The following is a 15926-nucleotide window of genomic DNA, read 5'->3' on the forward strand; positions in this document are numbered from 1 at the left end:
TGAAAAATGAAAGTAAAGACACTCAGTCGTGTCCGACTCTTAGCAACCCCATGGACTGCAGCCTACCAGGCTCCTCTGTCCATGGGATTTGCCAAGCAAGAATACTGGAGTGGGTTGCCATTGCCTTCTCAGGTTAGCTCCTGAGAAAGGCCAAAGCTCCCATGTCTCATGGGAAGCATGAAGTTCCTCTAGGACCCCAACTCTTGGCCAGGCCCGAACGGTCAGAGGTCCTCATCCCAGTCCTGGCCAAGTGCCAACTCCTGCCACTGTGCCTTCGGGGTCTCTCCATGGCCCTGACTCTGGGGGGGCGTGAGTTCCAGGCTGTGTCCCCCGCACTTCTGGTCCCACCAATCACACATTTGTTCTCTGGTGCCTTCAAACCCCTCATTGTAAGGGAAGCTTCACTTTCCAGATTCCACTGCTTCCCCTACCCCTACTTTATCCAGTGGTGGCCTCTAGATGTGGGTTTTCCTGGTGGCACAGACGGTAAAGAATTTGCAGTGCAGGAGACCTGGGTTCAATCCCTGGGTTGGGACGATCCCCTGATGAAGGGAAAGGCAACCTACACCTGTATTCCTGCCTGGAGAATCCCATGGACAGAGGAGCCTGGCGTGCTACAGTCCATGGGGTGCACTGCGAGGGCGGGGGGGACAGGCCATCAGGTTCTGTCCCCAGCAGCCATCTGTGGCCCCACCTTTGAGAGCTTCTGCCAGGACTCGAGCACCATGGACTTTGGTCTCTGCATCCCAGCACCACCAAACCTCTCCTAGCTAACTGCATCTACTTCAGTTCCCATTGCCTCTGCAAAAGCCCCAGTGGTGACAGCAGCCTGTGTTTACCGACTCTTCCGTGGTCTTCATCAATCCTCAGTTAACCCTCAAACACCTCCGGAGGCAGGAGTTATTGGCATCCTTTTATGGATGCAGATGCTGACCTTCCAAAGAAGGCTCTATACATCACAGAGATGGATTGTGACCCACGCTGTCAGGACCACCTTGTGGTCTAGACCCGCCCCACCAGGCTAACCACCCCTTCCCAGTTCCCTCATTCACTTCCCTGAGGGAACCTGGTGGAGGCAATGGCAGGACCAAGAGAGGCCATCTCTTAGTCTCCACTCCTTGGCGTCTCGCAAGGGTCCTTCCCACCGAGAGTCCTCCCTTGACTTGAAGCAGCTCCTATCTCAACTCTCCTCTCCATTACCTGGTCCCTCTCTACCGGCAGTTCCCAATGCCATTACCCAAAACACTGACTGAGCATGGGGCCCTCGGGAGCAGAAGCTATGAACGACTGGTAGAATGATGACCATTGGTCTCAACCGCTCACTCATTCCATAGTTATTTACTGATACATACCATGCACACTGTTCATAGCAGCTGGGACACAGAACTCAGCAGGAGAGACAAGAGCCCACCTTTGAGGGGCGTACATTCTAGTAGGGGAGGTGCAAACGAACAGCTCTAACACACAGGACATCAGAGTCCCGTGGAAAACGGGGTGGGCTGGGAGGCCCTGCCTCACTACAGAGGACGGCTGGGGGTAGAGGGCTGGGGTCAACCACCAAGGTCAAAGGGAACAGAACTCAGGAAAGTACACTCTGTTTTGGTAATAAAACTGCAGGGGCTTTTGTTTCCTCATCTTTTAAATTGGAAACACTTGTCGCTACCAGGGATTGGGGTGGGAGGTGCTCAGTGGTTTGGGGGAACTGAGTGGGAGTTTGGCTTAAAGCCTTTCCTTATTTTTTGGACCACATGAATGTACTGAAATAGGAAAGAATCTTTTCAGAAACAGTAATCACTTCCATGAACTGTTTCTTAAAGGAGGCCTGTCCATCTGCTAACTGCTGCCAGCACCGCAGATGTAGGATCCCCAGTGCTCCCTGGCCGGCATCAACTTAATCTCGAGGTCAGCTGTTTGTTAGCCTGTGGCACCAGGCTCACAATGACCACAGTGAGATGGACACCCTTCTGGTGGCAGGGAGGAGACTTGGGAAGCTGACGGCCAGGATGTTTGCTAGCAGCCAACATCCTCCTCCCAGGGTCTTGCCCATCCCTAAGAGGCTGTCTCCTGGCTATCAATCTCTCCCGATCTTTATCTTAGGTCACCAATCACTGCTGCACCCCATCTGGAAACCCACAGACCACACTGACATCCCTTACAAAATACTGGTCCACAAGACAGGATTTAGCCAGCACCCTGGTTTCAGCCTAACTCTCTTGCTTTCTTCTGTGGTGAAGCTGGGGCCCTAGAGGGCTTCCCTGGGCTGGCTCCATGGAGCTGGAGGTGGTGGGGACAAAAGGCTGGCTCTGTCAGTGGCAGAGGCCTGAGTAACAAGGACTTGAGAAGATTCAAGATATCCTAACAGTCCTCAATGTGACAAGCACAGGGCCATGACCAGGCGTAGCAGAACAGGGGGTCATTAGGTACGCTGCGTGGACTGAATGCTTGGTGGTGGTGTTCGGCCGCTGAGTCATGTCTGACTCTTTGTGACCCCATGGACTGCAGCAGGCCAGGCTTCCCTGTCCTTCGTCTCCTGGAGTTTGCTCAAACTCATGTCCATCGAGTTGGTGATGCCATCCATCTCACTGTCCTCCCTCAGATTCATATGCTGACATTCAGTTCTCTATGTGCAAGTATCTGGAGACAGGGCCTTTGAGAGGTAATTAGGTTTGGGTGACATCATGAGGGGGCACCCCGACGGTCAGTATGGTGCCTTTATACGGGGATGGAGCCCAGGGCTTTCTCTTCAACATGTGAGGACAGAGCAAGGATATGGCCTTCTGGGAAACAAGAAGTTGGTCCACACTAGGCACCAAATCTGCCAGCACCTTGACCATGACTAGCCTCTGGAACTGTGAGACATCGTTCTTTAAGCTACCCGGCCTATGGTATTTTTGAGATAGAAGCTTGAAGACAGGCTGTTTGGAGCAGGGACAGCAGGGCACAGTAGGGTCAGCTGGGCTTGGGAGACGAGTTACTGTCTGCTAAATACTCCATGCAACACAAAGTCACTGACTCCAGTCTCCACATTCAGGCTGCCAGATGCAACCTGAGCATTAGACACAGCAGAGACAGCTGCAGGGGCCAGAGCCTCTTTTCTCTCTATCTTTGGGGGCCTAGAACTGGCCTGGCACTTAGAAATTGAATGATGGAAGAATATGAGTTTTATTAGTGGCAGTGAGCACTGAAAACCCAGTGTTCTATACCACTTTAGGAAATCCTCAGTGTGAGACACGCAGGGCCAAGGACCCCCAAATTCAAACCTAGCCCCTTTACACAACTGACGTCTCTCAGCAGCAATATCTGTGTCCCTCTCCGAAAAAAGGCCAATAAGGATTTCCTTATGATTAAAGTTTATGGCTTTGCTGATACCAGGCCAGAAAGGTTGATTTACAGGCAACCTCAAGTAGCTAATGAACAATTACTGTGGCTCATCCAAAGGGATCAAGTGTTCCACACCACAGACCAGGCTCAAGTTCTATGTCATTTTTTAGAGGCAGTGCAAGGGATGAGGCTGGAATTTCCACTGCTGGAGTCTCCAGACCAGTCAATGGTTTGGGGGAAATCACTGGTTTCTGGCAGGCAAGACATTCAGAGTATCCCAGGAAATCCAGGACATGTGGCTGTGCCGTAGCAATGCAATGGGCCATAAAGCAAACAAGAAAAACAACTTGGTGAGTGTACACATGGCTGATTCACACCTGAAGCTAACACAACACTGTAAATCACCTATACTCCAGTAAAAATTCTAAAAAGGAGAAGAGACTTGGTTCTAGCTTTGTGACCCTCAACATGACACCCTGGGCTTCGGTTTCCTCATCAGGTCACTGCAGGCATGTGGAGGACCTTCTAGTTCTTATACCCTTTCATGCTTTCACTGGCTACTTTAGAAAACCAAACCTGTTTTAATCACAGCTTCTGAGAAGCTATCTACAAATTTTGAGGTTTCCTTATCCATAACAAAGAAAATAAAATTGGGAGAAGCCATTTTGAGCAGCGGGAAAAAAAAATGAACCATGGACTTGGGCAGTCAGTCTCAACTCTTAGCTCTGTGTGACCTAAAGCAAGTTACTTGACCCCTCTGAGTCTTACTTTCTTGACCTGCAGAATGAGAGATATTAATGTCTGTTGTAAGGACTGCGGAAGGATCTTGCTCATGCCATCTTACAGAAAGTATCAAATAAATAACATTTTCCTACTTCACTTTAAGCAAATTATGAAAGAGGAATGTGAACAGGCTGAAATGTCTGTTAAAAAAAAAATGAAAACTTTTTAAAAGAACATCAGAGGCTTTGACATTGGATAGATAATATTTACTTACATTTCCCTCTTCCCACATAAGAGCGTCTATCTTCTGAGCAACACTGCCCATCTCTGAGGTTATTGGGAGAGGTTCCAAAAGACTGAAGTTAAGAGGCTACAGGGAATAAAGGACACCCACCACAGGAAGCACTGTTCAAAGCGGGAGAAGACGTGACCTGACACATGGTCTCGGTGGGCACACCTCAGACAGGCTCTGTGACATCAGGAGGCCTGAGGAAACAGTCTGGGCCACAGCCAGCAGGCACGAGAAGTCCCCAGGCTGGGAGACTTAACAGCATGGTACAGCGAGCTCCCTAACCTCAAGGCAGCTCAACAAGGCACCTGAGCCTGGCCCCAAGGCAGTGCAGGGGTAAGAGGCGCTCCGAGGAGCAGCTCCAGCTCTAAGATAACCAACCACAGGCACAAAGACCCTCACCACATGGAAAATATTTACAGGTTTCCACAGTGAGCTCTAGTGAACTGTCACCTTAGGGCACAGGGCGAGCCCAGAGCAAGCTCAGGGAGGGACCCTCTGAACGTGGGGAAAAGATGCTGTGCTGCCACAGGTCTCAGCCAGCACGCTCCCTGTGTCCCCAGGTCCAGAACAGGGGGCCCCGGCACAGGCTCTCATGCTCCACAAGCTGGTGCAGACTGCAGTGGCTTTCCACCCAGAGAGCACCCATCATTCAGAACACAGCAATGGACCCATCTGCTCCTCGGGAGGAGAATGTATTTTAAACCTGGAACAGTCACAATTCTGAGATGTTCCACATGTTGTCAACTTTGCCTTCTACAGACATGGGGCCCCACCCCTTTGACGGGACCCGCTCTGGCTGTGGGAGGTACCCTCCCTATGGGCAGAAGTGTGCAGGCAGGCAAGCAACAGGCTTACAATTTGGACTGTGTCCTGTAAACACACAGCTAGGCTAGCAGAGCTGGAATTGTGGCTGTGGGGAACGTAGGTGGGGTGAGAAGACTGGGCTGTGCCCAAGGATTCTAGGTGTGCCAACCCTAGGAGAGCCAGCAGGCTACTCTGGATCACCTTCAATTCCTGTCCTTGTTTGCCATGCACCATGTTTCCAGATCTAGAGGGTCAATCCGTTCCCAGCTACAGCACCTCGCCATCACAGTCAATGCTGCAGGATTTCAGGGAGCCTTCAACTCAAGGTTGAAGCCTCGAGTCAGCACACATCCTCGTGGGGGGTTCTGGGATTGGGGTGGAGAGAGGGCTCTCCCTACAGTCCCCAATCCCTGGGAGTGGCTGCACACAGGAGGGAAAGGGGGCGTGTGACTCGGGCACCTGACCCCCACTGAGGTAGCCAGGGCCCCTCACATCCACAGTCGCCGTGTCCGAGAGATGGGCAAGGCCGCACACGTGAGAAGGCTGGCAGTGGACACAGGGCTCTTTCCTGCTCCAGGACAGTGGGGGCCAGGGCCCGAGGCTGGACTCCTTGAGGGCGCAGAGCGGACTGTGCTGCAGGGCTGGCTAGGCTCTGCTGGCTCCAAGGACTCAGTTCGGCTGTCTTCCACTCTCAGACAAACTGGGACAGGTTGGGGACCTTGATGTTGAGATCGCCAATGTTGATGTTCCGGGGCATCTCTGGCAGGTTGATGTTCTTCACAGCGGACACCGCCCGGGCAGGTGCGGCTGAAAGGCCACCCTGCAGAGGTATAAAGGCGGCTGTGTGATAAACTCACTGTAATCTGCTTAATGTTTTCACAACAAAAAAACAAGTGAAAGAGGGAGAGAAAATGTCCAAACTGAGTACATGTAACTCAAGCTTTGATTTTTCCATCCTATACCTCAAAGGTGGCCAACACAACTCTTTAGGTCAGTGGGTCCCGCAGTAAAGGGGCCCACACTCTGCACCCCAGAACACGTGCTGTGTCTCGTGCAGTTTCCTGGCCCCAGCGCCCACAGTGCCTGGCACACAGGGGCTGCCCAACAGATGCCCGCTGAAATAACCAGCTCGGTTTAACCAAGTTGTCTTCAGTATCAGGGTCACTTTTCAGGTTACAAAACAAAAATACAACACTTTCCTCAAGAAACTGAAGACTCTTAACAGACGAGTGCAGTCACAGGGACATTCTTAATGGAAAAAGGAATGTCCCAGCTTAGGACAACTGCTTGCCAACTAATAACATGAGATGGAGAAGAGCTGGCTTTGGAAATGACATGTGGCCACAGACGGGGGAGGCCACAGAGGAGGTGGAGCACACACAGACACGGAAGGGCTGGAGACAGAGCAGGGTACCTGCGGTGAGCCCCAGCCCTCCAGCGGCCCAGGCGTGCGGAGAAGGGCAGAGCTGATGAGGACATTCTTAAAACCATTTCCTCCACTTTCAGGATCCTGACTCCAATCCCACCCTTGCCCAGCAAGTCTCTGTTTCTTCCAGTTTCCAAACCTCTGGCCTCTGACTCACTTACTATTCCTGGAAGCTTCCCAGCCTGCATTTCTAAGAGAACTCTAGTTGTCACAATAGCTGCGGTTTGGAAAAGCTTCTTCAGCAGGACTGCCAGTCCTCACAGAAAGAATCCCTGGTTTCGCAAGATCAAGCTCTGATACACAAAGTGGTGAAGTTCTTTAAGACCCTCAGATAACTACAGAGGTAATTTGTCGTGCTTGCTGTCCCATTTGTGAAGGTGTGTGCCGGTAACCTCTGCTCCCTGGTACTGCTGACGAAGGTGATGGAGAGACCTCAGGGGAACAGGGTAGAACGTACTGGGAGCATCTGTATCAGACAGCACTATCAGGGGGTGACCTGGGAGTAAGCTATTTTCAAACTCAGCCCAAACTCTACTGTAGCTTTTTATCAGGCTAACTGGAAACTGGCCACTCAGGTTTGACAGACACCACAAGAAGTGGCTGCTTGGAGCCAGACTCTCAGGCACACAAGCTAGGAAACCACACTGGAATCTGAGGTGATTCTGGGTCCCCCAGGGAACATGTGGTCATGAAAGGAGGAATTACAACCCACATAATCCCCCAAGCCAGAAGCGGTCTGCCTTCCTGTGCCACCTGGCTTTCCATTCACACTTTTAGCCTCATTCTCACCTGTTTAATCTTCGAACAACCAAATGAGTGTCAATTGAGTCAGGGAAAAAAAGAAGATGGAGCAGAAAATACTCCTAAGGTTCCACAATAATCCAACTCCACACAGCACCATTCCTCCCTCTGCCCAGGTCTTCTCTAACCAGCCACGGCAAAATTCCAGCAGTGTCTCACCTCGGACTTCTCCAGCCTGTTCTGGGCTTCAATCTGAGCCACGATCTCATTCATGTTTGTTTCCAGGACCATCCCACCCATCACCACCTCCTGAAGGATGTAGTGTACCTGCAGGGGAAGCAGAAGTGAGAAGGGTCAGAGCCCCTTGTGGTTTTGAGGCTGTGGCCCCAGAGCAAACCCTGTGGGCTCTCCTGCAGCAGCAGAGAGGCCAGACACGACACTGGCACCTGATGCGCAATGAACGCCTCCGCCCCGTGGATCACCCACCTCCCGGGTGAGGCCACATTTCAGTGTGTCAAGACACAGATGTCCCCCAGGACCAGTGGCAGGAGGGCCTGGCTACACTCAAGGCAAGGTGATGCTGCGTGAAGTCAGACTGTGTGTAAATTTCAGCTCCACTATTTGTGAGCTGAGTGACCTTGGGCAAATGATCCTTTTAGTGCTTCAGGTTCCTTCCAGGACTGCAGTAAGGGCTGAATGTGATAAGCTGTATAAAGCACCTACGTGGTGCCTGGCACACACTGGGCTCTAAATAAATAATGATGGTTTTCATTATAAGTGTGATCATCATAAATACCAACTGGTATTCAACTAGCCCAGCTATGACAGAACAGTTCCTGTCTGCATACATTTCCATGTGAAATACGTTATCCTCCAGGCTTCATAAGCTAGGTCATAACAGGCCCATCCTCTGGCACCCTCCTCATATGTTCTAGCTTAGAGAGGAAACCAGGTTCAGCAGGAACACCTCTCTGGTCATGGGGCTCCCATGTGGGCCTTCCACCCAGCTCACAGTTCTCAGACTGCGGTGATGGTCGAGTACTGTGCTGATTCAGCAACTCTACACTATGCATGCAGGGAAGCTTTCATGGAGCCCCAGGTGGGTCAGGTCAGAGGTGCCCACTGGGGTATGTAAGGGCTGGTATGTCACATTTCACATCAAGTCATATCAACATGGCCTTCAAGGCACTTTAGTCAACTTGGAAAGAGACCACCTTGTATGGTCAACCAAGTGCCAAATTAGTGGGACAGCCCTACAGGAAGTCCAAGAGGGGAGACAGTGGTGGTCAGAGAGGCCAGAGCCAGCTTCACAGACAGTGAGAGACCTGAAGCTGGGCCTGACACCAGAGAAGCAGGGAGGAGGATTTCAGCTGGTGTACAGTCTGAGGCGCACCCGGGTCTGGCTGGAATGTCAGGTTTACACGCGAGAGAGGCTGAGAACAATGCTGAGGAGGTAGTTTGGGTCTAGGGCAAGGTCTCTCAAGCTGCCACTTGGGGCTGGAGAGTTCTCTGTGGTGGGGAGCTGCCCCGGGCACTGTGGCAGGTGGAGCAGCACTCCTGGTCTCTGTCCACTGGATTCCAGAGCACCCCTTCAGCTGAGACAACACAAGTGTCTCCAGGTATGGCCAAATGTCTGCAGGGGCAACAACCGTCTTCAGCTGAGACCACACTGGTCTAGACTAGACTAGACTGTGGAGGATTTGACGGCCAATATACTCCACAGTATGGAGAGTCAAGAAAAAAGACATGTCTGTGTGTCTGTGTACTTTTGACATATGAAGTTTACTGGCCCATCAGTTCTCCATGTTTTGTTCACAGTAAGTGGGGAAATACACTAACAGCTGCAACTAGAGTACTTCTGACCTTGAGGGAGGATACTAAAGCATACATTCAGATACAAATATGTTTCCCTACACTAATTAAGCCTTATTAACCACTTTTCTGTCTATACTCATATGAGGTGTTCTTATATTTTACACAATATGAACTATTTCATTATCTATATGCAAAGGAGATTTAATAGTGAAACTCTCATATACAGATAGTTTATAAAACATTAAACAAGCTGGTTTTAAAATTAGTCTCTGGGGAACTACACTGTTTATACTTCCCCATCAAGAAATAGGCTTCAGAAAACAGTATGATGTTTCCTTAAAAAATTAAACATAGAATTACCTTATTACTTCTGGGATTATCCTCAAAAGATTCAAAGAGCGATTTGTACACCTATCTTCACAGCAGCATTACTCACAATAGTCAAAAGTAGAAAGCAACCTAATCAATGAGTGAGCGGATAAATAAAATGTGGCATATACATGGCAATGGAATATTATTCAGCATTACAAGAAAATCTTGCAATGTGCTCCACCATGGATGAGCCTTGAGGACATCATGCTAAGTGAAATAAACCAGACATAAAAGGACAAATTCAGTATGGTTCCATTTATATAAGGTACCTAGTGGTCAAAATCATAGAGGCAGAAAGTAGAATGGTGACTGCCAGGAGCTGTGGGGACGAGGGAATGGGGATGCTCTTCAGTGGTATGCAGCTTCAGTTTTGCAAGAGAAAGAGCTCTAGAGATGGGCTGCACAAAAATGTGAACTCATTTAACACTACTGAACAGTACATTTAAAAATGAAGATAGTAAGCTTTATGTTATGTAAATGTTACCACAATTAAAAAATAGGGGTCTCTATACCTGTACTCCTAGTATTTATTCTTTGTAAAGAATGCCTTTTTCATGGGGGGAGTGGTACTTGTTGAGCATCTACTATGTGCTGAGCACTTTATATGTAACTTATTTTAACTTTATAACATCCACCTGAGGTAAACTGGTATGTGGAAACTAATACATGGAAAGTCAATAAACTGTCCCAACCTCACATATTTAGCAGGTCATATTTAGTGACCTGATCACTGAATCTAGGTCTGACTCCAGAGCTCATGTTTCCACCATACTTCCTCAAAATCCCAAACTGAGTCTTTTACTCTCTTCTTCTAAACATAGAGGAAGACTCTACATGGAATCGCTTTAGGACTTGCCTTTGGTGTGTCAAAGATAAAGCAGGAATTCTTCCATGTTTTCTTCCCAAGGCCTAGACCAATGCCCAGTGTGGAGTAGGCGTGCTGAATGAATAACAGGCTTTTCATAAATCTGAACAGAATCCTCCTTGGGCTTTAGTGCTTAAAAGATGGATAACAGTGTGGTGGAGAGGCTTCATGGGGAAGGTGTAGTAAAAGGCCTAACAGAGGATATAAGGGGACCAGTGGTTGGTTAATAGAAAACATTAGTCTGATTTGAACACTGCATTGTGAAGTCATAATTTTTAAATATTATTCAAAAAGGTATTCAAGTGCAAGAAGGAGAAATAAACAAAAATGCAAACTCCATTTTCAACAAACTGAAGATAACCATAATCCAAGGCTCCCAATTAAAAAGCAGAGACATCACTTTGCCCACAAAGGTCTGTTTAGTCAAAGCTATGGTTTTTCCAGTAGTCATGTATGGATGTAAGAGTCAGCTCATAAAGAAGGCTGAGCGCTGAAGAATTGAGCTTTTGAATTGTGGTGCTGGGAAAGACTCTATAGAGTCCCTTGGACAGCAAGATCAAACCAGTCAATTCTAAAGGAAATCAGCCCTGAATATTCATTGGAAGGACTGATGTTAAAGCTCCAATACTTTAGCCACCTGATGCGAAGAGCCAACTAAGTGGGTGTAAAAGCTGTCAAAAGCAGGGAGCCCAAGCAAGGGCTCCTTTCCTTTTGAAAAGAAAGGATGCTACAGAGAGAGGGCATGGGAGCTGGAGAGCTCAGGAAGGCCTGCAAAACATGCTTCTTGTAGGTGAAGGACACACCCTCTGTGACCCAATAGTTTCCTGATTTTTGGAAGATAAGCGCTTCCTTGGACCTGAAGTTGGGGCTAAATGAGAAATCATCCAAATGAGCTCTATTTTGCCTCACAGAGCTGGTCTCTGTGGAGCAGAGAGGGCAGTCTTTGCATGGTAGAAAAATCACAGATGTCCACCTCTCTTGGCTGGGTAGAAATAAAAGTAAAGAAACTCGGCTGGAACCTGAAATCATGAGAACAACTGCAGTCAACCTGGAACACAGACTTGGTACTTCCCCTAAACAGCATCCTGCAAATAGCTGGTCCCTGAAAAACCCACCTATTTAAAGATGAGTTATAAAAATGAAATCTGCATGGGATCTATATAAAGATACAACAAGAAAAAAATTAGGAAAGAAACAAGAAAACCAAAGGGCAGACTAAGACTACATGTCAGAAAAATGCTGTCATAGAGCACATAAAATGCAACAAAATATTTTACAGAATTGAAAAAAGAAAACTATGAAGCAAGAGCTCAAAGCCAAAGTGTAAGAGCTTATATGGGAGAAATGGAGACAAGAAGAGAAGACATAAATGGAAGGAAAAAAAAACACAGAGAAATGAAGAAGAATCTGGAAGGAAGAAAAGGGAGAAGAGACACTGCTAAAAACACAGGAAGGAGCAAAAAGGAGAGAAATTTTTAAAAAGCAAATAAAAGGAACCAGACAAAAAGAAGAGTTAACAGCAATAGGGAGAAAATAAGTTACAGAAGACAGCCAAGGAGATAAAACATAATGTAAAAGAGACCTGTAACATGGAACAGAAGAGGGATGTAAAGACTCAGCTCATAACTGCTGCTGCTACTGCTAAGTCGCTTCAGTCATGTCCGACTCTGTGCGACCCCATAGATGGCAGCCCACCAGGCTCCCCCGTCCCTGGGATTCTCCAGGCAAGAACACTGGAGTGGGTTGCCATTTCCTTCTCCAATGCATGAAAGTGAAAGTGAAGTCACTCAGTCGTATCCAACTCTTAGCGACCCCATGGACTGCAGCCTACCAGGCTCCTCCATCCATGGGATTTTCCAGGCAAGGGTACTGGAGTGGGGTGCCATTGCCTTCTCCTTCAGCTCATAAAGATGATGCAAAAATGTAATTCAAGATGTTCCCGAAAATGCACATTGCATTCCAGGGAAAAACTGACCCAGAACAGTCAGTGCTGAGACAGACCTTGAAGGTAAGGTTTCTCAATTTCCACAAGCAGGTGAAATGATCAAATCACTTAAAAGAGGGACACAAGCTTGAAAATTCCCACAGTAAAATTCAATGTTAGCAGAAAAAGGAGCAGTATTTACAAAAATTCCCAAGGAAAGAAAAGGTAACCTCAAGAATTTTACACCTAGGTGACCGTCAATTAAGAGTAACAGAAGAGAAATTCCTGTTTTGAAGAAAAAACTCTGCCAACCAAGAGGTGACTGGAAAAACCGTGGCAAAAAGACTGGCAGTGAGCACTGATTCCTTACTGGTAGGACTAAGATAAGTGGGGTTAGAGTGACAAGAGAATGTCAATGCTATATGCTTTGACAATGCAGAAAAACGAGAGCTAGTAGAATTAGGAAGATGGGGGGAAAAGAGGGAGGCAGCAGATTAGTAACACTGATTTCTCTACCCCAATGAAGAGCATTTAAAACCAACTACTCATGTAATAAAGATAGTTATTTTGACTTTGACTGTGACTTTTCCCTCAAAGTCCAAGCTTCTACTACAACCATCTACTACAGACACTACTCTGAGAGCCACCAAACTTTTGGTGTAGAGCCCACAGGATCTTTTCTACCGGTTAGACATCAGTGGGGGCTTCCCTGCCAGCTCAGCAGTAAAGAAGCCATCTACCAATGCAGGGAACACGGGTTCAACCTCCAGGTTGGGAAGCTCCCTCTGGAGAAGGAAACGGCAATGCACTCCAGTGTTCTTGCCTGGGAAATCCCATGGACAGAGGAGCCTGGTGGGCCACAGTCCACGGGGGTCACAAAGAGTCTGACACGACTTAGCAACTAAACAACGTCTATGCAATTTCTCTTGTATACACTTCACTCATAATGTATCATCTACAATTTCCAGTTTCTCTAAAGGAGAGGGAGGACTCAGATTTCTGTGAAACAGGAAGTACGGAATTTTTCTAGACTTTAGGAGTCCTCCTGCTCTGGTCTCCTTTAGTTATCCTGCCCAAACCAAGTTCAACTTCATTCCTCTTTTAAGTATCTTGCCTTTCCAAAGCAAGATAAGTTTTATAGAACAAATCTCTTTTCTCACGTATGGTTTATCTGTATATTATTAATTATGATAAATGACTTACCCACAATACCAATATAACTGGCATCAACAGGGCTGGAGCTATCACAACTGACCTTTGGTAACCACAGTGACTCATGTGGTGTCAACGAGTCAAGGATGAGCCACAGGGGATTAGCGCACGATGCCCAGGTTAACCTGACAAGTCGGTGAAGACCTTCTTTCACTGAACCTGCAGCGAACCATGGAAAGTGGGTGAGCTTTCTCTGAGTGGAGACAGAGGAGCCTTGAGAAAGTTGGAGGTTGCCAAGCATGAATGTGGGGAGAAGACAGTGGAGAATCAGCACCAAACTCATGTACCTAAAAAACTATAGGTAACAAATCATAAAGAATGGTTCTGACAAACGACACGAGCTGACTGATGGACTGAACTTGAGGATGCCAGAAGCAATAGGTAAAACCTCAGAGAACACTGAGAGTTAAAGATCGAATCAACAAAGGGAGGTAGAGGAAGAAGAAATCCAAAACCTGATCAGGGAGGGGGCACAAGAACAGAAGAAAGCAGACTTCTTCGAGAGTCCCCTCACAACAGTCAAAAAGTAGGAATGACTAGAAGTCAAGAGGTGTATAGCTCTGAAAAGCAATCTAACCTGTTATCAAGACTATTTCCCTCTCCCCTCCCCCCACACGTGGACATCTGTCTCCCATTTTTCTTTTCCAGGAAGCTGTCACATCACCCTCCCTCCAGAGGAGGTACCTGCTTCTATAACTGGTCCCGCTGGGCATCCAGTGTGGCCCCCTCTATTCTTTTCTGTCTGTATAAGCTAACTGTTTGAGGCCTTCCCCGTCTCATTCCCTAGAGGCAAGATGAAGGTCCTGACCTGAATGTAAGTTTGTACCCTGGGCTCTCTCAGAAGTTTTCCTGTGACCCAGTTTACTGATATAGAAAATAAGAAGAATAAATGTGGTGCATGCTGAGCATTCACTAGTGCTTAGGTATAGCTTTGGGACTCCTGGAAGGTGTGATTCTTCTGTTCTGAAGGACCTGAATCAGAGGTTCTGTGCCAACAAAGGCTTGGTAAGCAGTTGCACTGTGAAAATGCATAGAAAGGGGAAAACAGCCCTGGGAGGTATTAAAGGAGAGTTAAATGACTGTCTAACCTGCTGGGACTTCCTGATGGAAAGAAAGCACTTCTCTAATTGGAACAAGGGCTTATGGTGCTGCCGACTCTGCTGAGAACTGCTAATCCTAACCCTCACTACCTTCCACTATTCTTCATGCTGATCTTCTTAAGTAGTTCCATAAAAATCAGAGATTGCAAAAGGAGCCTTCCAAGATTTGAGGTGATGAACACCCAAGCCTTTGGTGAAGTAAATTCAAGAAAGACTGAAGACCTCTCCGGGCTGAGGCAATCACCTCTTCTCAGTGATACTGCTGTGTCCAGTATGCATCTCGCCCGAGGCACTCAGTTCAGTGCACTGTCATATTTTTCACTTGTCTGTTCTTCTCCTTGAAGGGAGACCTTCAGTTCAGTTCAGTCGCTCAGTTGTGTCCATTCTTTACAACCCCATGGACTGCAGCACGCCAGGCCTCCCTGTCCATCACGAACTCCCAGAGCTTACTCAAACTCATGTCCATCGATCAGTGATGCCATCCAACCATCTCATCCTCTGTCATCCCCTTCTCCTCCTGCCTTCAATTTTTCCAGCATCAGCGTCTTTTCCGTGAGTCAGTGCTTCACATCAGGGGGCTGAAGTATTGGAGCTTCAACATCAGTCTTTCCAATGAATATTCTGGGTTGATTTCCTTTAGGACTGACTGGTTTGATCTGCTCGCAGTCCAAGGGACTCTCAAGGGTCTTCTCCAATACCACAGTTCAAAAGCATCAATTCTTTGGTGCTCAGCTTTATTTATGGTCCAACTCTCACAACCATACATGACTACTGAAAAAAAACATAGCTTTGACTAGACGGACCTTTGTTGGCAAAGTAATGTCTCTGCTTTTTAATGTGCTATCTAGGTTGGTCATAGCTTTTCTTTGAAGTGTCTTAATTTCATGGCTGCAGTCACCATATGCAGTGATTCTGGAGCCCAAGAAAATAAAGTCTGTCACTGTTTCTTCTTTCCATTGTTTCTCCATCTATCTGCCATGAAGTGATGGGACCAGACACCATGATCTTAGTTTTCTGAATGCTGAGTTTTAAGCCAGCTTTTTCACTCTCCTCTTTTACTTCCATCAAGAGGTTCTTTACTTCCTCTTCACTTTCTGCCATAAGGGTCACAGATATATCATCTGCATATCTGAGGTTACTGATATTTCTCCCTGCAATCTTGATTCCAGCTTGTGTTTCATCCAGTCTGGTATTTCGCATGATGTACTCTGCATGTAAGTTAAATAAAAAAGGTGACAATATGTAGCCTTGACGTATTCCTTTCCCAATCTGGAACCAGATCTGCATACAGATTTCTCAGAAGGCAGGTCAGGTGGTCTGGTATTCCCATC

General features: G+C 47.5%; 1 protein-coding gene across 1 annotated transcript in view; it reads right to left on the bottom strand.

Moving 5' to 3' along the window:
* Positions 1 to 4288: 4288 nt before the first annotated feature.
* The window catches only part of LOC113880014 (AP-3 complex subunit sigma-2), a 41233-nt gene continuing 29595 nt past the window's right edge, over positions 4289 to 15926 (bottom strand). Inside the window, exons 5-6 of the mRNA XM_027521976.1 lie at positions 7527 to 7634; positions 4289 to 5960 (exon numbers count right to left, since the gene is read on the bottom strand). Coding sequence (XP_027377777.1) covers positions 5832 to 5960; positions 7527 to 7634 — 237 coding nt within the window. The 3' untranslated portion in view covers positions 4289 to 5831. The remainder of the gene's footprint in view (positions 5961 to 7526; positions 7635 to 15926) is intronic.

Source organism: Bos indicus x Bos taurus, chromosome 21 (genome assembly GCF_003369695.1).
Source record: "Bos indicus x Bos taurus breed Angus x Brahman F1 hybrid chromosome 21, Bos_hybrid_MaternalHap_v2.0, whole genome shotgun sequence".
NCBI lineage: Eukaryota > Metazoa > Chordata > Mammalia > Artiodactyla > Bovidae > Bos > Bos indicus x Bos taurus.